This window comes from Manacus candei, unplaced genomic scaffold, assembly GCF_025592945.1.
Source record: "Manacus candei isolate 608988 ecotype Guabito, Panama unplaced genomic scaffold, ASM2559294v1 h1tg000194l, whole genome shotgun sequence".
Taxonomy (NCBI): Eukaryota; Metazoa; Chordata; class Aves; order Passeriformes; family Pipridae; genus Manacus; species Manacus candei.
In genome coordinates this window covers 19,763-38,203 of record NW_026138242.1, presented here as the reverse complement: position 1 = coordinate 38,203, position 18,441 = coordinate 19,763, and the positions used below count along the sequence as shown (strand labels likewise).

At 68.5% G+C, this 18,441-nt stretch overlaps 2 protein-coding genes and 1 long non-coding RNA gene across 4 annotated transcripts; 1 reads left to right on the top strand and 2 right to left on the bottom strand.

The window, feature by feature from the left end:
* Window positions 1-1,785: 1,785 nt before the first annotated feature.
* On the bottom strand, window positions 1,786-8,812 carry PGLYRP2 (peptidoglycan recognition protein 2). Its single transcript, XM_051774308.1, is given in 6 exon segments — window positions 1,786-2,616; window positions 2,659-3,421; window positions 4,553-4,703; window positions 4,706-4,762; window positions 6,670-7,524; window positions 8,672-8,812. Coding segments are annotated over 5 exon segments (1,413 nt in total). The 5' UTR covers window positions 8,724-8,812; the 3' UTR covers window positions 1,786-2,616; window positions 2,659-3,123.
* A 468-nt stretch (window positions 8,813-9,280) lies between these two features.
* LOC127464131 (cytochrome P450 4F3-like) lies at window positions 9,281-18,377 on the top strand. Of its 2 annotated transcripts, XM_051774301.1 has the most exons (12): window positions 9,285-9,658; window positions 11,500-11,644; window positions 12,616-12,669; window positions 13,140-13,267; window positions 14,238-14,365; window positions 15,976-16,243; window positions 16,921-16,987; window positions 17,067-17,196; window positions 17,269-17,402; window positions 17,490-17,554; window positions 17,814-17,896; window positions 18,070-18,377. In XM_051774301.1, the coding sequence occupies exons 1-12, from the start codon at window positions 9,464-9,466 to the stop codon at window positions 18,251-18,253; spliced, it is 1,581 nt and encodes a 526-aa protein (XP_051630261.1). In that variant the 5' UTR covers window positions 9,285-9,463; the 3' UTR covers window positions 18,254-18,377. The 2 variants fall into 2 exon arrangements, with proteins under 2 accessions (XP_051630262.1, XP_051630261.1); XM_051774302.1 differs by lacking the exons at window positions 17,814-17,896; window positions 18,070-18,377 and adding an exon at window positions 17,703-17,734 and having other exon boundaries at window positions 9,281-9,658; window positions 17,490-17,603.
* LOC127464132 (uncharacterized) lies at window positions 14,316-15,035 on the bottom strand. The gene is made up of 3 exons (XR_007901183.1): window positions 14,859-15,035; window positions 14,618-14,665; window positions 14,316-14,437 (listed from the first exon to the last, which is right to left on the bottom strand). It is a non-coding gene; the product is annotated as an uncharacterized LOC127464132 (long non-coding RNA).
* Window positions 18,378-18,441: the final 64 nt, after the last annotated feature.

Below are 18,441 nucleotides of genomic sequence, written 5' to 3'. Positions count from 1 at the left end.
ACCCCGTGGGTTCCCACATCCCCGAGATGCCCCTGCCCACCCAGGGGTCCCATTTTTACAGGTGTCCCCATGCCCATGGTGCCTCCCTCTGCCCACCCAGGGGGCCCTATTTGGTGGGTTCCCGTGTCCCCAGGGTGCCCCTGCCCACGAGGGATCCCCTTTTTAGAGGTGCTCACACCCCTGCCCACCCAGGGGTCCCCTTTTCAGAGGTGCTCACACCCCTGCCCACCCAGGGGTCTCCTTTTTAGAGGTGCTCACACCCCTGCCCACCCAGGGGTCCCCTTTTTAGAGGTGCCCACACCCCTGCCCACCCAAGGGTCCCATTTTTAGAGATACCCACACCCCTGCCCACCCAGGGCTCCTGTTTTCAGAGGTGCTCACACCCCTGCCCACCCAGGAGCCCCCTTTTTAGAGGTACCCACACCCCTGCCCGCCAAGGGGTCCCACCCAGTGAGTTCCACATCCCCGGGGTACCCCTGCCCACCCAGGAGCCCCCTTTCTAGAGGTACCCACACCCCTGCCCACCCAGGGGTCCCCACCCAGTGGGTTCCACATCCCCGGGGTGCCCCTGCCCACCGAGGGGGTCCCATTTTTTAGGTATCCACATCCCCGGGGTGCCCCTGCCCACCCAGGAATCCCCTTTTTGGAGGTACCCACACCCCTACCCACCCAAGGGTCCCTACCCAGTGAGTTCCACATCCCCGGGGAGCCCCTGCCCACCCAGGAATCCCCTTTTTAGAGGTGCCCACACCCCTGCCCACCCAGGGGTCTCCCCCCCTCGGGCTCCCCCGCCGCCCCCCGTCCCCCCCCCGGCCGGCGGGGCGCGGTGACAGCTTGGCGGGGGTGACAGCGCGGAGGGGGTGACAGCTCGGCGGGGGTGACAGCGCGTCGGGGGTGACAGCGGCGCCGCTGCCCCGCCACCCCCCTCGCCCCGGGGCGCAGGCGGCACCCGAGATGTTTCCGTCGCGCCCCGGCCGCGCTTCCCTTCGCGCCGCCACCGCGTTTCCTCCCGCACCTGAACCCGCGCCCCGTCCCGGGGCCCCCCCCCGCGCCCCGGGGCGCTCGCGGAGGGGCTGCTCGGGGTGAGGGGGAGGACGGGGCCGGTGACCCCCCCCTCGCCGTGACCCCCCTCGGGGTGGCAGCGACCCGCGGGCACCTGCGGGACCTGCGGCTTCTTCGGCGCCCGCCGGGTTCGGGGCAGCGGCATCCCCGCTCCGGGCTGCGCCGGGGGTCCGAAAGCGGGCGGGGCAGGGGTGCGCCGGTATTTTTGGGGTCCCCACCCCGACTTGCGGCACCCCCCGGCCCCCCGCGGCACCCCCACCCTCGCCCCGCATCCCCCGGCCCCCCGCGGGATGCCGCGCCAGCCCCTCGCCCCGCATCCCCCGCGCACCCCCGGGCCCGGAGCATCCCCCGGGAGGAGGGGCGGGGGGGTCCCGTCCGAGCGTCCCCCCCGTGTCCCCCCGCGCTACCTCGGCTCTTCTCCGCCCGCTCCGGCACCCGCGCTCGGCCCCGGTTCCTGTCGCGGCTTCCCCATGTGACCGGGCAGGAGTTTCAGTCACACCCTCCTCACCTCCGCCTCTGCCCCGCCGGGGCGAGCCGGCCCCGCATCGCGCGGGGACGCGGCCCCGGGGACACGGCGGGGACCGGGGGGGCCACCACGGGCCGGCCCGGGGGGGTCAGCGCGCCCCGACGGCCGGAGGGAGGTTTTGGAGCGAACGGAGGCTGGAGGTGACAGAGATGTCCCCTCCCATCAACCCCATCCCGGAGCCTCAGCGTCCCCCGAGCCCTCTGGGGACCACCCCAAGTCCTGTCCTGGCACCGACTTTATTCTGGGGCATTTGGGGGGGGATCTGGGGGGTTTGGGGCTGCAGGGATGGACTGTTGGGCTGCTGGGGCTGGGCCAGGGTCCCTCCAGGCTGGTGGCCACCTAAGGTGGGATCTGTCCAGGCCGGGGATCTGTTGGGCCAGGGTCTGTCTGGTGTCCTTTGGGCTGGAGTCACCTGGGCCAGTGTCCATCCAGGCCAGTGTCCATCCAGGCCAGTGTCCATCTGAGATGGCATCTGTGGGGTTGGTGTCACCCTGGGCCATTGTCCACCTAGACCAGTGTTCATCCAGGCCAGTGTCCATCTGAGATGGCATCCATGGGACTGGTGTCCCCCTGGGCCAGTGTCCATCCAGGCCAGTGTCCATCTGAGATGGCATCCATGGGACTGGTGTCCCCCTGGGCCAGGATCCCTTGGGCTGGTGTCCCCCTGGGTCAGGGCTGGGCCATGACGGGATCCCCGGGGTGAGGGTCTGTCTGGACCAGTGTCCATCTGCACCAGGGGCCACCCAGGTTGGCTCCCATGGGGATGGAGCCCATCCAGACCAGGATCCAACTGGGCCACCTGCTGACCACTGCTGGGTCAGAGTCCATCTGGATCAGGGTCCATCCATCCAGGATCTGTGGGATTGGTGTCCATCTGGATCAGGGTCCATCCATTTAGGATCCGTGGGATTGGTGTCCCCCTGGATCAGGGTCCATCCATCTGGGATCCGTGGGATTGGTGTCCCCCTGGATCAGGGTCCATCCATCTGGGATCCGTGGGATTGGTGTCCATCTGGATCAGGATCCATCTGACATCCATGGGACCGGTGTCCATCTGGATAAGGGTCCACCTGACATCCATGGGACTGGTGTCCATCTGGACCCAAATCCATCCAGATTGGCATTCATGGCACGTGTCTGTCTGGATCAGGATCCATCCAGGATCCATGGGATTGGTGTCCATCTGGATCAGGATCCATCTGGGATCCATGGGACTGGTGTCCATCTGGACCAGCGTCCATTTGGCATCCACGGGACCGACATCCACCGGAGCGGGGTCCATTTGGCATCCACAGGACCGACATCCACTGGAGCGGGGCCCATCCAGCCCCTCCCCTCCGGCCCAGCATCCATCCAGCCCACGATCCAACCTCCCCATCCAGCCCAGGACCCTCGGGCTGCTCCTCACTGGGGAGGGGAGAGGAACCACCGTCAGTCCCAGCGTCACCCCAACGACCCTCCCGCCACCCCCCCCTCCTCCGGCCGGGCCAGCCCCCACACGTGGGGTGTCCTCCGGCCGTGGGACAGCCCCGGTGTCACCTGGAAGCCGGCCAGCCCTGGATCTCCTGGAAGAGGGCGTTGCCGGGGCAGTCGGTGCGGCCGAGCTGGCGGTGCCCGCGCAGGGTGTAGTTGCCGAGGATGCGGCCGGCGCGGACGGCGCAGGGCAGGAGCTCGTCCCGCACCAGGGCCAGCGCGTCGGGGTCGGGCGGGGCGGCCGAGAAGTCCCCGACGTAGCCCACCCCGAACCCTCGGGTGTTGTAGCCCTTGGTGTGGGCGCCCACCCAGTGCCAACCCCGGCCCTCGTACAGGTACCCGTCCGAGCCCACCACGAAGCTGCGGGACACCACGGGGGACAGTGCTGGGGACTTGGGGGGACAGTGGGGGGGAATAGGGGGGACAGGGATGGGGACTGGGGGAGACAGGGATGGGGATTGAGGGGGACAGTGGGGGGGAATGGGGGGGACAGGGATGGGGATTGAGGGGGGATAGAGATGGGGACTGGGGGGGACAGTGGGGGGGAATAGGGGGGACAGTGGGGGGGACAACGGGGGGGACAGTGGTGGGGACTGGGGGGGACAGGGATGGGGATTGAGGGGGACAGTGGGGGTGACAATGGGGGACAGTGCTGGGGACTGGGGGGGACAGTGGGGGGGTTTGAGGGGGGACAGTGGTGGGGACTGGGGGGACAGCGGGGGGGATTGAGGGGGACAGTGCTGGGGACTGGGGGGGACAGTGGGGGGGACTGGGGGGGACAGTGGGAGGGACAATGGGGGACAGTGATGGGGATTGAGGGGGACAGTGGTGGGACTGAGGAGGGACAGTGATGGGGACAGTGATGATGAATGAGGGGGACAGTTGTGGGGACTGGGGGAGACAGTGATGAGGAAATGAGGGGGACAGTGGTGGGGATTGAGGGGGGTCAGTGATGGGGCCAGTGATGGGAACAATCGGTGGACAGTGATGGGATCGAGGGGGACAGTGCTGGGGACAATTGGGGGATGGGGATGGGGATTGAGGGGGACGGTGCTGGGACTGAGGGGGGACAGTGATGGGACTGAGGGGGGACAATGATGGGACAGTGGGGTGTGACAGGTCCCAGGGGCATTCCAGGTCCCACAGAGGGTTCCAGATCCCACAGAGGGTTCTGGGTCCTGGGGGAGTTCCAGGTCCCAGGGGGTTCCAGATCCCACAGAGGGTTCCAGGTCCCATGGAGGGTTCTAGGTCCCGGGGGGGGGGGGTCTCAGGGAGGTTCCAGGTCCCCAGAAGGATTCCAGATCCCACAGAGGGGACCGGGTCCCGGGGGAGTTCCAGGTCCCAGGGGGGTTCCAGACCCCCCAGAGGGCTCCAGGTCCCAGGGAGGTTCCAGGTCCCAGGGGGGTTCCAGACCCCCCAGAGGGCTCCAGGTCCCAGGGAGGGTTCCAGGTCCCGGGGGGGGGTCCCAGGGGCGCGGGGGGCGTCAGGCACCTGTAGCCGATGTCGTCCCAGGCGCGGGTGTCCTGGTGGAAGCTCTGCATGCTGCGCATGGCGCGGGCGCAGGCGCGGAAGGAGCGGCACGGGGTGCCCGGCTCCAGGGTGTGGTGGATGAACACGGAGCCCAGCGGGAGGGTCAGCGGGCTGGGGTGCCCCGGTACGGGCGGGCCCCCCACATGCAGCGGGGCACGACGGCCGGGCACTCTGGGGGGCACAGGGAAGCTCAGCCGGGCCCTCGGGGACACGGTGGGGGGGTCTGGGGGCAGGGGGGGCACAGGGGGGCACCTGCCCGACTGAGGAACCCCTTGGGGACACGGCAGTGGGGTCTGGGGGACAGGGGGGGCACAGGGGGCACCTGCCCAGCTGAGGAACCCCTTGGGGACACGGCAGTGGGGTCTTGGGGACAGGAGGGGCACAGGGGGGCACCTGCCCAACTGAGGAACCCCTTGGGGACACGGCAGTGGGGTCTGGGGGACAGGGGAGGCACGGGGTGTCTGCTCGGCTGAGGAACCCCTTGGGGACACGTGGGGGGGTCTTGGGGACAGGGGGGCACCTGCCCAACTGAGGAACCCTTTGGGGACACGGCAGTGGGGTCTGGGGGACAGGGGGGCACGGGGTGTCTGCCCGGCTGAGGAACCCCTCGGGGACACAACAGTGGGGTCTGGGGGACAGGGGGGGCACGGGGTACCTGCCCAGCTGAGGAACCCTTTGGGGACACAGTGGGGGAGTCTGGGGGACAGGGGGGCACCTGCCCAGCTGAGGAACCCTTTGGGGACATGGCAGGGGGGTCTTGGGGACAGGGGGGGCACAGGGTGTCTGACCAGCTGAGGAACCCCTTGGGGACACGGTGGGGGGGTCTGGGGGACAGGGAGGCACCTGCCCAGCTGAGGAACCCCTTGGGGACACAGGGGGGGGTCTTGGGGACAGGGGGGGGCACAGGGGGGCACCTGCCCAGCTGAGGAACCCCTTGGGGACACGACAGTGGGGTCTGGGGGACAGGGGGGGCACGGGGTGTCTGCTTGGCTGAAGAACCCTTTGGGGACACGGGGGGGGGGGGGTCTGGGGGACAGGGGGGCACCTGCCCAGCTGAGGAACCCTTTGGGGACACAGTGGGGGGGTCTGGGGGACAGGGGGGCACAAGGCACCTGCCCAGCTGAGGAACCCCTTGGGGACACAGTGGGGGGGTCTGGGGGACAGGAGGGCACAAGGCACCTGCCCAGCTGAGGAACCCCCTGGCACAGACACGGACATGCCCTCCTGGGGGCAGGGGGGGAAGTGTCTGCTCTGGGGGTCCCTTGGGTGGGACGTGGTGGTGGCCATCCAGGGGACATGGTGGTGGCCATCCAGGGGACGCAGTGGTGGCCAGGAGGACTTGATGGTGGCCCTCGAGGGGACTGCTGGGTGTCCATCCAGGGGACATGGTGGTGTCCACCAGGGACACAGTGGTGTCCATTCAGGGGACCTCAGGGTGTCCATCCAGGGGACAAAGTGGTGTCCACACAGGGGACATGGTAGTGGCCACCCAGGGGACACGGTGGTGTCCACCCAGGGGCCACCACACAGAGGACACAGCGGTGGCTACCCAGAGGACTCGGTGGTGGCCATCCAGGGGACACACTGGTGGTGGCCATCCAGGGACACAGTGGTGTCCATCTGAGGACAAAATGATGTCCATCCAGGGGACCTCTGTGTGTCCATCCAGGGACCACCACCCAGGGGGACACAGTGGTGGCCACGCAGGGTCCGTGGTGCTGTCCACCCAGGGGACAGGGTGGTGGTCACCCAGGGAACATGGTGCTGTCCACCCAGGGGACAGGGTAGTGGCCACCCAGGGGACAGGGTGGTGGTCACCCAGGGAACATGGTGCTGTCCACCCAGGGGACAGTGGTGCCCACCCAGGGGACCCAGTGGTGCCCACCTGGGGTCCATGGTGCTCTCCCACCCCTCCCAGGCCACGTGCCACCCCCAGCTCTCCGCTCTTGCCTCCCCTCAGTGCCCCCCACCCCAGAGGACCCCAACCCCGCCCGGGGTGCACCTCCCCCTCCCCCTCCCCCCCAATTTCGGGGGGGCCCGAAGCTCTCCCGGCCCCACCCGGTGCCCTCCCCCCGTACCCACGTAGCGCCGGGTGAACTCCCCGGCCGCTCTCCGGGCCACGGCCGCCACCTCGCCGGGCCCCACGCCCTCCAGCAGCCCCCGCGTGGGGGGCAGGACCCTCAGCAGCTCCAGCACGGCCACCAGCTCCTCCTCCAGCTTCCCCGGCCCCGCCAGCGCCCCGAAATCCCGCCGTCTGTAGCTGCTGGGGGGTCTCCCCCTCTCCGAGCCGTTGCCCGTCCCGTAGTAGCCCCGCAGGAGCTCGGCGAGCGGGGCGGGCTCCCGGGCCAGGCGGGCACCCAGGACCGCCCCGTCCATCGCCCCGTTGGCCACGGCGTCGGGCACGGGGGTCGGGGGGCCCGTCAGGGTGTAGTTTTGGGGGTCGTCCACGTCGTCCCAGCAGCCGCCGGGGCCCAGCGCGGCTCCGTCGCCGTCGCCCCGCGCCAGGAGGAAGGAGGTCCCCAAAACCTCGCCCACCGTGACGGCCAAGAGCGGGTCGAGGGGCGGCCGGAGGGTGGGCAGGGGGTCCCAGAGGCCCTCCGAGCCCCCCCCGAGCCTGAGCCCCGCCTCGATGCCGGCCAGGAGGGGCCCGAGGGCCACCGTGGAGCCGTCGGGGGCCAGCAGGGCCCCGCGCTCGGGGGCCGCGGGCTCGGGCCGGAGGAGCTCCCGGAGGAGCTGCCACTGCTCGGGGGGCAGCGCCGCGGGGGCCGGGGGGGGCTCGGGGGGCTCTCCCAGCACGGCGCGGCACCCCGGGGTGCTGCAGACCCCCAGGGCCCGCGCCAGAGCCGGGACAGAGCCCGGGGAGCCCCCCCGGGCCGGGGATTCCAGCGCGTCCAGGATCTGAACCAGCGAGTCCATGTGGCGAGGGGGGAGACCTGCGGGGGGGGCACGGGGAGAGCAGGGGGGGCACGGGGAGGGGGGTTGGGGTGGGGGGAGTGCGCCAAAAATAGGGGGAAAGGAGCCAAAACTGGGGGAAAGGATCAAAAACTGGGGGAAAGGGACCAAAACCGGGGGGGGAAAGACCCAAAACTGGGGGGAAAAGACCCAAAACTGGGGGAAAAGACCCAAAACTGGGGGAAAGGGACCCAAACCGGGGGGGAAAGACCCAAGTGGGAGACCTGGGGGGGGACAGCCAGGGGAGGGCAGGGGGGGCACGGGGAAGGGGAGGGGGGGGGTTTGGGGTTGGGAGAGTGCGTCAAAAATAGGGGGAAAGGAGCCAAAATTGGGGGAAAAGACCCAAAACTGGGCGAAAGGATCCAAAACCGGGGGAAAGGGACTCAAAACTGGGGGGAAAAGACCCAAGGGGGGAGACCCGGGGGGACAGCGAGGGGAGGGGAGGGCAGTGGTTGAGGGTGTCCCGGGGAAGGAGAGAGGGTTGGAGTGGGGGGATGCACCAAAAACAGGGGAAAAGGACCCAAAACAGGGGGAAAGGACCCCAAAATCAGGGGGGAAAGACCCAAAACCAGGGAGAAGGGACGGGAAAAGGGGGAAAGGACCCAAAGAAGGGGGAAAGGACCCAAAACACGGGGAAAGTATCCAAAAACCAGGGGGGAAAGACCCAAAACCAGGGGGAGGGGACTCAAATAGGGGTGACACGGGGTGCTGTGGGGTGTTGTGTTGAGGTGTGTCGTGGGATGCTGTGGGGTGTTGTGGCATGTTGTGGGGTGTTATGGGGTGTCATGGGGTGCTATGGGTCCTCTGGGGTGCTGTGGCATGTTGCCATGGGGTGCCGTGGGTGCTGTGGCATGTTGTGGCATGTTGTGGAGTGTTGTGGGGTGTTGTGGGGTGTCATGGGGTGCTGTGGGGTGTCATGGGGTGCTATGGGTCCTCTGGGGTGCTGTGGCATGTTGTGGGGTGGCATGGGGTGCTGTGGGTGCTGTGGTTTGTTGTGGGGTGTTGTGGCATGTTGTGTGGTGTTGTGGGGTGCTGTGGCATGTTGTGGAGTGTTGTGGGGTGCTGTGGGTGCTGTGGCATGTCGTGGCATGTCGTGGCATGTCGTGGCATGTTGTGGCATGTTCCTACCTGTGCCGGGGCGGGCGCAGACGCTCAGCACCAGGAACAGCCACGGGAACATCCTGCGGGACTCGGGAATGTTCTGTGGGACTCGGGAATATCCTGCGTGACAGGACACGGGAATGTCCTGCGGGACACGGCCCCAGTGTGGAGACCTTGGGGACTTTGTCCCCTCTGGGGGCGGGGGGACGGGGACACTCGGGGAGGGGACAGGGACACACGGGAGGGGACACAGGGACACACGGGGAGGGGGCAGGGACACACGGGGGGGGGACAGTGACCCTCGGGGGAGGGGGGAGACAGTGACACACGGGGGGAGGGGACACAGGGACACACTGGGAGGGGACAGCGACCCTCGGGGGAGGGGACAGCACACCCGTCAGGGGACGATGCCACCACACATTGGGGGACAATGTCACCATTCTCGTGGGGACGCTGCCACCAGGACACATGAGGGGACACTGCCACCAGGACACTCATCAGGGGACAATGCCACCCCACGGGGGGGGACAATGCCACCAGGACACACACAGCAGGGGACAATACCACCAGGACACACACCAGGGGACGATGCCACCACACAGGGGGGGACACTGCCACCAGCACACCCGTCAGGGGACAATGCCACCACACACGGGGGGACGCCGCCACCATTCTCGTGGGGACGCTGCCACCAGGACCCACGGCAGGCGACGCTGCCACCGGGACGCTGCCGGTGCCACCCCCGGCGGGGACATGTGACCCCACGGGTGACACCGCCCACGGCCCGACCCTTGCCCTGCGTGTCCCCGAGGCTCTGCCATGGCGGTGGCCGCGGCTCTGGGTCCCCTGGGCGCGGTGGCCCTGGGCGCCCTGGGCACCCTGGCGCTGTCGCTGCTGCTGCGCTGGCTTTGGGACGCGGTGGTGGCGGTCGCCCGCTTCCGGGCCACTTGTCGCCAGCTGAACAGGTTCCCCCTCCCACCCTGGCGCAACTGGCTGCTCGGACACACCGGCGTGGTGAGGGGACAGCGGGGACAGCGGGGACAGCGGGGACGGGGGGGGTGGCACCCGGGGGGGTGGCACCCGGGAGAGGTGGCGGGGACGGGGCGGTGGCACCTCGGGGGGGACGGCGGGGACGGGGCGGTGATGGCCGGGGCGTGGACAGGGACAGGGGTGGCACCTGGTGGTGGCAGCGGGAACAGGTCTGGGGAAGTGTCAGGGACACCCGGGGGGGGACAGGGACACACGGGGGGGACAGGGACACACGGGGGGGACACAGGGACACATGGGGGGGACAGGGACACATGGGGGGGACACGGTGACACCCGGGGACAGAGGGACACATGGGGGGACACGGGGACACATGGGGGGACAGGGACACACGAGGGGGACACAGGGACACATGGGGGGGACAGGGACACACGGGGGGACGGGGACACATGGGGGGGACACGGGGACACACGGGGGGGACAAGGACACATGGGGGACAGGGACACATGGGGGACAGGGGGACACACGGGGGGGACAGGGACACACAGGGGGACAGGGACACATGGGGGGACACGGGGACACACGGGGGGGACACGGGGACACCCGGGGACAGAGGGACCCATGGGGGGGACACGGGGACACCCGGGGACAGAGGGACACATGAGGGGGACACGGGGACACACGGGGGGGACACAGGGACACCGGGGGACAGAGGGACCCATGGGGGGGGACACAGGGACACATGGGGGGGACACGGGGACACACGGGGACAGAGGGACCCATGGGGGGGACACGGGGACACCCGGGGACAGAGGGACACATGAGGGGGACACGGGGACACATGGGGGGGACACGGGGACACCTGGGGACAGAGGGACACATGGGGGGACACGGGGATACACGGGGACACGGGGACACACGGGAGGGACACGGGGACACCCGGGGACAGAGGGACACATGAGGGGGACACGGGGACACATTGGGGGGACAGGGACACACGGGGGGGACAGGGACACATGGTGGCACCTGTGGGGGGACAGAGGAGACAGGATGGTGGCACCTGGGGATGAGGGTGTCCCTAAGGCACGCTGAGGACACACATGTCCCCACGGCTGTCCCCAAGCTGGGAACACGCGTGTCCCCATGGCTGGGAACATGTGTGTCCCCATGGCTGGGAACATGTGTGTCCCCATGGTTGGGAACGTGTGTGTCCCCAAGGCTGGGAACATGTGTGTCCCCAAGGCTGGCAGTGCCCCCGTGGTCACCCATGTCCCATGTCTGGGATCACAGGTGTCCCCAAGGCTGGCAGTGCCCCCGTGGTCACCCATGTCCCATGTCTGGGATCTCAGGTGTCCCATGTCTGGGATCTCAGGTGTCCCCAGGGCTGGCAGTGCCCCCATGGTCACCCATGTCCCATGACTGGGATCACACGTGTCCCATGTCTGAGATCACAGGTGTCCCAAGGCTGGCAGTGCCCCCATGGTCACCCATGTCCCATGTCTGGGATCACAGGTGTCCCCAAGGCTGGCAGTGCCCCCGTGGTCACCCGTGTCCCATGTCTGGGATCTCAGGTGTCCCAAGGCTGGCAGTGCCCCCATGGTCACCCATGTCCCATGTCTGGGATCACAGGTGTCCCCAAGGCTGGTAGTGCCCCCGTGGTCACCCGTGTCCCATGTCTGGGATCTCAGGTGTCCCAAGGCTGGCAGTGCCCCCATGGTCACCTGTGTCCCATGTCTGGGATCTCAGGTGTCCCAAGGCTGGCAGTGCCCCCGTGGTCACCCATGTCCCATGTCTGGGATCTCAGGTGTCCCCACAACTGGCAGTGCCCCCGTGGTCAGCCATGCCCCCCGCTGTCCCCGTGTCCCCAGGCTCAGAGCACGGAGCAGGGCCTGCAGGCCGTGGACGCGCTGGTGGCCCGGTACAGCCAGGGCTGCCTGTGGTGGGCACTGCCCTGGCTGCCCGTCCTGCGCCTCTTCCACCCCTCCACCCTCCGGCCCCTCCTCAGCGCCTCAGGTAGGACACGGGGCCACCAAACACGACCCCAGGGCCACCAGTTGTGTCCCCAGGGCCACCAAACATGTCCCCAGGGCCACCAGTTGTGCCCCCAGGACCACCAGTCATGTCCCAAGGGCCACCAGTCATGTCCCCAGGGCCACCCACAGGTGTTCCCAGGGCCACCAAACATGTCCCCAGGGCCATCAGATGTGTCCCCAGGGCCACCAGGCCACCCCAACTGTCCCCAGGGCCACCAGACACGTCCCTAAGGGCCGCCAGTCATGTCCCAAGGGCCACCAGTCATGTCCCCAGGGCCACCCACAGGTGTTCCCAGGGCCACCAAACATTTCCCCAGGGCCACCAGTCATGTCCCAAGGGCCACCAGACATGTCCCCAGGGCCACCAGTCGTGTCCCCAGGGCCATCAGTTGCATCCCCAGGGCCACCAGTCACATCCCCAGGGCCACCAGACATGTCCCCAGGGCCACCATGGGTGTCACCAGTTGCTGACACAGTCACCTGGTGGTGGCCACTGACCCAACCCCTCAGGTCCCCAGAGTTGTCACCCATGGCCAGTTGGTGGTCACCAACCTGTCCTTGAGGGTGCCCAGGGCCACCCACAGGTGTTCCCAGGGCCATCAGATGTGTCCCCAGGGCCGGCACAGTCACCTGGCAGCGCCCAGGCACCCACACCATGGTGGCCACCAACCCAACCCCTGGGCTCCCCAGAGTTGTCACCCCTGGCCAGTTGAAATGCCACCCCATGGTGGCCACCAACCTGCCCTGGAGGGTGCCCAGGGCCACCCGAAGGTGTCACTATTGTACCCCAACCCCCACCCCACGGTGGCCGTGGGTGCTGGCAGAGGGTCCCCACCCCGAGTGTCCCCACCTGAGGGGACACAATGCCACCTTGGTGGTCCCCTGCCCACTCTGGTGGCCCCCTTGCCCACCCTGGTGGCCCCCTGCCCACCCCGCCCCCCTCTCCCCCAGCCTTCGTTGCCCCCAAGGACGAGATGTTCTACGGATTCCTCAAGCCCTGGCTGGGTGAGTGGGGGCTGGGGAGGGGGCAGGGCGGGGGCAGCACCCCTGGGTGCCCCCTGGATTGAGTCAGGGGTCTCCCAGGGACAGGGGCAGCACCCCTGGGTGGTACTAAATGGGTCTGGGGGTCTCACAGGGACAGGGGCAGCACCCCTGGGTGGTCCTGGATGGATCTGGGGGTCTCAGAGGAGGGGGCAGCACCCCTGGGTGGTTCTGGGTGGATCTGGGGGTCTCACAGGGAATGGGGACAGCACCCCTGGGTGGATCTGGGGGGTCTCAGAGGAGGGGGCAGCACCCCTGGGTGGTCCCGGCCAGCCCCGGGTGTCCCCCCCGGGTGAGGGGGCAGCAGGGACGGGGTGCAGCCCCCCCGGGTGCCCCCTGGCCAGCCCCGGGTGTCCCCCCCAGGGGAGGGGGCAGCAGGGACGGGGTGCAGCCCCCCTGGGTGCCCCCTGGCCAGCCCCGGGTGTCCCCCCCAGGGGAGGGGCTGCTGCTGAGCCGCGGGCAGAGGTGGGCGCGGCACCGGCGGCTCCTGACGCCGGCATTCCACGGGGACGTGATCCGGGGATACGCGGGAATCTTCAACCAGAGCACCCGCGTCCTGCTCGTGAGCGCCCCGGGCTGCACCCCCCGATCTGAGCTGCACCCCCAAATCAGAGCTGCACCCCCCAATCTGAGCTGCACCCCCAAATCTGAGCTGCACCCCCCAGTCTGAGCTGCACCCCCAAATCTGTCCCTGCACCCCTAAACCCTGCCCTGCACTCCCAAATCTGTCCTGCACCCCTGAATCTGTCCTACACCCCCAAATCAGAGCTGCACCCCCAAATCCTGCTCTGCACCCCCAAACCCTGCCCTGCACCCCCAAATCTGTCCTGCACCCCAAAACCTGTCCCAAACACCCACCCTACCCTGCACCCCCAAATCTGATCTGCATCCCCAACCCTCTCCCACACACCAACCCTGCCCTGCACCCCCAAATCTGTCCTGGACCCCCAAATCTGTCCTACACCCCCGAATCTGTCCTGCACCCCAACTCTGTCCCACACACCAACCCTGCCCTGCACTCCCAAATCTGTCCTGCACCCCCAAATCTGTCCTACACCCCCGAATCTGCCCTGCACCCCAGCCCTGCCCTGCCCCACCAAATCTGTTCTGGACCCCGCCCTGTGCTGCTGCACCCCAAGATCTGTTCCTGCACCCCCAAATCCTGTCCTGCACCCTGAGACCCGTTCCTGCACCCCAAACCCTTCCCTGTTCCTGCACCCCAATCCCTTCCCTGTCCCGCCCACCGACCCCATCCCTGTCCTGCACCCGACCCCATCCCTGTTCCCCCCAACACCCCCTGACCCCATCCCTGTTCCCCCCAACACCCCCTGACCCCATCCCTGTCCTGCTCCCTGACCCCATCCGTGTCCTCCCCCGACACCCCCTGACCCCATCCCTGTTCCCCCCAACACCCCCTGACCCCATCCCTGTTCCCCCCAACACCCCCTGACCCCATCCCTGTCCCCTCCAACACCCCCCGACCCCATCCCTGTCCCCCCCGACCCCCCCCGACCCCATCCCTGTCCCCCCAGGCCAAGTGGGGGGCTGCGGCCGCGGCCGGGGGGGGCCCGGTGGGGCTGGAGGTGCTGCAGCCCCTGAGCCTCCTGACGCTGGACACGCTGCAGAAATGCATCTTCAGCCACGAGAGCCACTGCCAGCAGTGAGTGGCCCCTGTCCCCATCACGTGTCCCCTGTCACCTGCCCCCATCACCTGTCACCTGTCCCCTGTCCCCTGTCACCTGTCCCCTGTCACCTGTCCCCATCACCTGCCCCCTGTCCCCATCACCTGCCCCCTGTCCCCTCTCCCCTGCCCCCTGTCCCCTCTCCCCTGTCCCCTCTCCCCTGCCCCCTGTCACCTGTCACCTGCCCCCTGTCCCCTGCCCGCTGTCACCTGCCCCCTGTCCCCTATCACCTGCCCCCTGTCACCTGTCACCTGTCCCCATCACCTGCCCCCTGTCCCCTCTCCCCTGTCCCCTGTCACCTGTCCCCTGCCCCCATCACCTGCCCCCTGTCCCCTCTCCCCTGCCCCCTATCACCTGTCCCCTGCCCCCTGTCCCCTGTCACCTGTCCCCATCACCTGCCCCCTGCCCCCTGTCCCCTGTCCCCTGTCCCCTGTCCCCTGCCCCCTGTCACCTGTCACCTGTCCCCATCACCTGCCCCCTGTCCCCTCTCCCCTGTCCCCTGTCACCTGTCCCCTGCCCCCATCACCTGCCCCCTGTCCCCTCTCCCCTGCCCCCTATCACCTGTCCCCTGTCCCCTGTCCCCTGTCCCCGTCACCTGTCCCCATCACCTGTCCCCTGCCCCCATCACCTGCCCCCTGTCCCCTGTCACCTGCCCCCTGTCATCTGTTACCTGTCCCCTGTCACCCGTCCCTGCCAGCACGGGCCCCCTCGGCCCCCTCCGCGGCCATCCTGGTGGCCACCCTCAAGGTCCCTTTTGGCCATCCTGCTAGCCACCCCCATGGTCCCCATTGGCCATCCTGGTGGCCACTTCTGTAGTCCCTTTTGGCCATCCGGCTGGCCACCCTCATGGTCCCCCTTGGCCATCCTGGTGGCCCTACCATGGCCCCCATTGCCCATCCTGGTGGCCACCCCAGTGGTCACTATTGGCCATCCTGCTGGCCACCCTCATGGTCCCTTTTGGCCATCCTGGTGGCCACCCCAATGGTCACTGTTGGCCATCCTGCTGGCCACCCTCATGGTCCCTTTTGGCCATCCCAGTGGCCACCCCCATGGTCCCCATTGGCCATCCTGGTGGCCACTTCTGTGGTCCCCCTTGGCCATCCTGGTGGCCCTGCCATGGTCCCCATTGCCCATCCTGGTGGTCACCCCAGTGGTCACTGTTGGCCATCCTGGTGGCCACCCCCATGGTTCCCATTGGCCATCCTGGTGGCCACTTCTGTGGTCCCTTTTGGCCATCCTGGTGGCCACTTCTGTGGTCCCTTTTGGCCATCCTACTGGCCACCCCCATGGTCCCCCTTAGCCATCCTGGTGGCCACTTCTATGGTCCCTTTTGGCCATCCTGGTGGCCACTTCTGTGGTCCCCCTTGGCCATCCCAGTGGCCACCCCAATGGTCACTGTTGGCCATCCTGGTGGCCCTGCCACGGTCCCTTTTGGCCATCCTAGTGGCCCTGCCATGGTCCCCATTGGCCATCCTGGTGGCCACCCTCATGGTCTCCCTTGGCCATCCCTGTGGCTGCCCCCCGAGGCCCCCCCACTGACCGTCCCGGTGGCCGCGGTGGCCCCGCCGCGGTCCCCGCTGGCCCGCAGGAAGCCCAGCGAGTACATCCAGGCCATCCTGGAGCTGAGCTCGCTGGTGGTGCGGCGCCAGCACCGCCCGCTGCTCCACCCGCCCTGGCTCTACCGCCTGTCCCCCGACGGCCGGCGCTTCGCCCGCGCCTGCGCCGCCGTGCGCGGCTTCACCGCCGACGTGGTGCAGCGCCGGCGCCGGGACCTCGCCCGCCTGGGCCACCAGGCCTGGCTGGAGGGCCACCGAGGGCGCAGCATGGACTTCATCGACCTCCTGCTGCTCGCTAAGGTGGGGAGGGTGTGAGGGGGGTGGGTGTGGGGGTGGCGGTGGCCAAGGGGGAGGTTGGCCATGGGGTGATGGATGTGGAGTGGTGGCCATGGGGGAGGTTGGCCATGGGGTGATGGATGTGGAGTGGTGGCCATGGGGGAGGTTGGCCATGGGGTGATGGATGTGGAGTGGTGGCCGTGGGGGTGGTGGTGGTCAAGGGGGAGGTTGGCCATGGGGTGGTGGCCATGGGGGGATGGTGGTGGCCATGGGAATGGTGGTGGCCATGAGGATGGGGATGGCCAGGGGGAAGGTTGGCCATAGGGTGGTGGCCATGGGGGGGATGGTGGCCATGAGAATGGGGATGGCCAGGGGGAAGGTTGGCCATGGGGTGGTGGCCATGGGGGGGATGGTGGTGGCCAAGAGGATGGGGATGACCAGGGGGAAGTTTGACCGTGGGGTGGTGACCATAAGGGGACAGTAGTGGTCGAGGAGTAATGGTGGTGGTCAAGGGGAAGGTTGGTCATAGGGTGGTGGCCATGGGGGCTGGTGGTGGCCATGGGGATGGGGATGGCCATGGAAGAGACTGGCCAAGGGCCTGTGGCCATGGGTGGACGGTGGTGGCCATGGGGAGGGTTGGCCACAGAGCGGTGGCCCTGGGTGGCCCCAGGTGGCCCGGTGGCTCACCCTGCCCCTCGCAGGACGAGGACGGCAACACCCTGTCGGACGAGGACATCGCGGCCGAGGCCGACACCTTCATGTTCGAGGGTGAGGACGCCGTCCTTGGCACCGGGTGCCACGGGGGGTGACACCGGGGTGCCCCCTCGCCCACCCGCTGTCCCCACAGGCCACGACACCACGGCCAGCGGCCTGGCCTGGCTCTTCTACAACCTGGCCGGCCACCCCGAGTACCAGGAGCGGTGCCGCCAGGAGGTCCGGGAGCTCCTCGCGGGCCGGGACACCGAGGACATCGAATGGTGAGAGGTGCCCGGGGTCGTTCCCGGCCGCCCCGCGCTCGGGGGCACGGTGCCAGCGTGGCTCGTCCCCAGGGAGGACCTGGCCCGCCTGCCCTTCACCACCATGTGCATCAAGGAGAGCCTGCGGCTGCACCCGCCCGTCCTCGCCGTGTCCCGGCGCTGCACCGAGGACGTGGCCCTGCGCGACGGCCGCGTCATCCCCAAGGGTACGGCCGCGTCATCCCCAAGGGTACGGCCACACCGGGCTGTCCCCGGTACCACCGTCCCTGAGGTGGCCGTTCCTGTCCCACCAGGGATCATCTGCCTGATGAGCATCTACGGGACCCACCACAACCCGGAGCTCTGGCCCGACCCCGAGGTAGGGCCACGGGGCGTGGGGGGTCCCTGTCACCGTGGTGGGGACAGAGGTGTCCCCATGGTGTGATGGTGTCCTTGTCACCATGGGGGGGACAGTGTCCGTGTCCCCATGGTGTGATGGTGTCCTTGTCACCGTGGTGGGGACAGAGGTGTCCCCATGGTGTGATGGTGTCCCTGTCACAGTGGTGGTGCCATCCATGTCCCCATGGCGTGGCAGTGTCCCTGTCACCACGGTGGGGACAGTGTCCGTGTCACCCCAGGTCTACAACCCGCTGAGGTTCAGCCCTGAGAACACCAAGGGACGGTCCCCATCGTCCTTCATCCCCTTCTCCGCCGGCCCCAGGTACTCCAGGGTGGGGACACGAGTGCCCGGGTGCCACCACCCCCCTGGCCGGGCTCACAGCGGGGTCGTTGTCCCCGAGCTGTGACATCCAGCCGGGACAGCCTCGGGGAGGTGTGTGGGGTGTGGGTGTCACCCGTGTCACCCGGGAGGTGACAGGGGGGCCGCGGTGGCAGGAACTGCATCGGGCAGAGCTTCGCCATGGCCGAGATGAAGGTGGTGGTGGCCCTGACCCTGTCCCGCTTCGTGCTGCGGAGGGACCCGGCCCGGCCGCCCCCGCGCCGCAAACCGGAGCTCATCCTGCGCGCCGAGGACGGGCTGTGGCTGCTGCTGGAGCCACTGCCCCGGGACACGGCCTGAGGGACACGGGGACACCGCGGGGACACCGCGGGGACACCCTGCGGGGACACCCTGCGGGGTGGGTGTCACACCCGGGGGAGCAGCGGGGAATAAACGTGGCACAGAAGGGTGGTTGTGGTGTCAACACGGGGTCGATGTGTCCTCCTTGGTCATGGGACATCTCATGGCATGGATGTGACACCTCATGG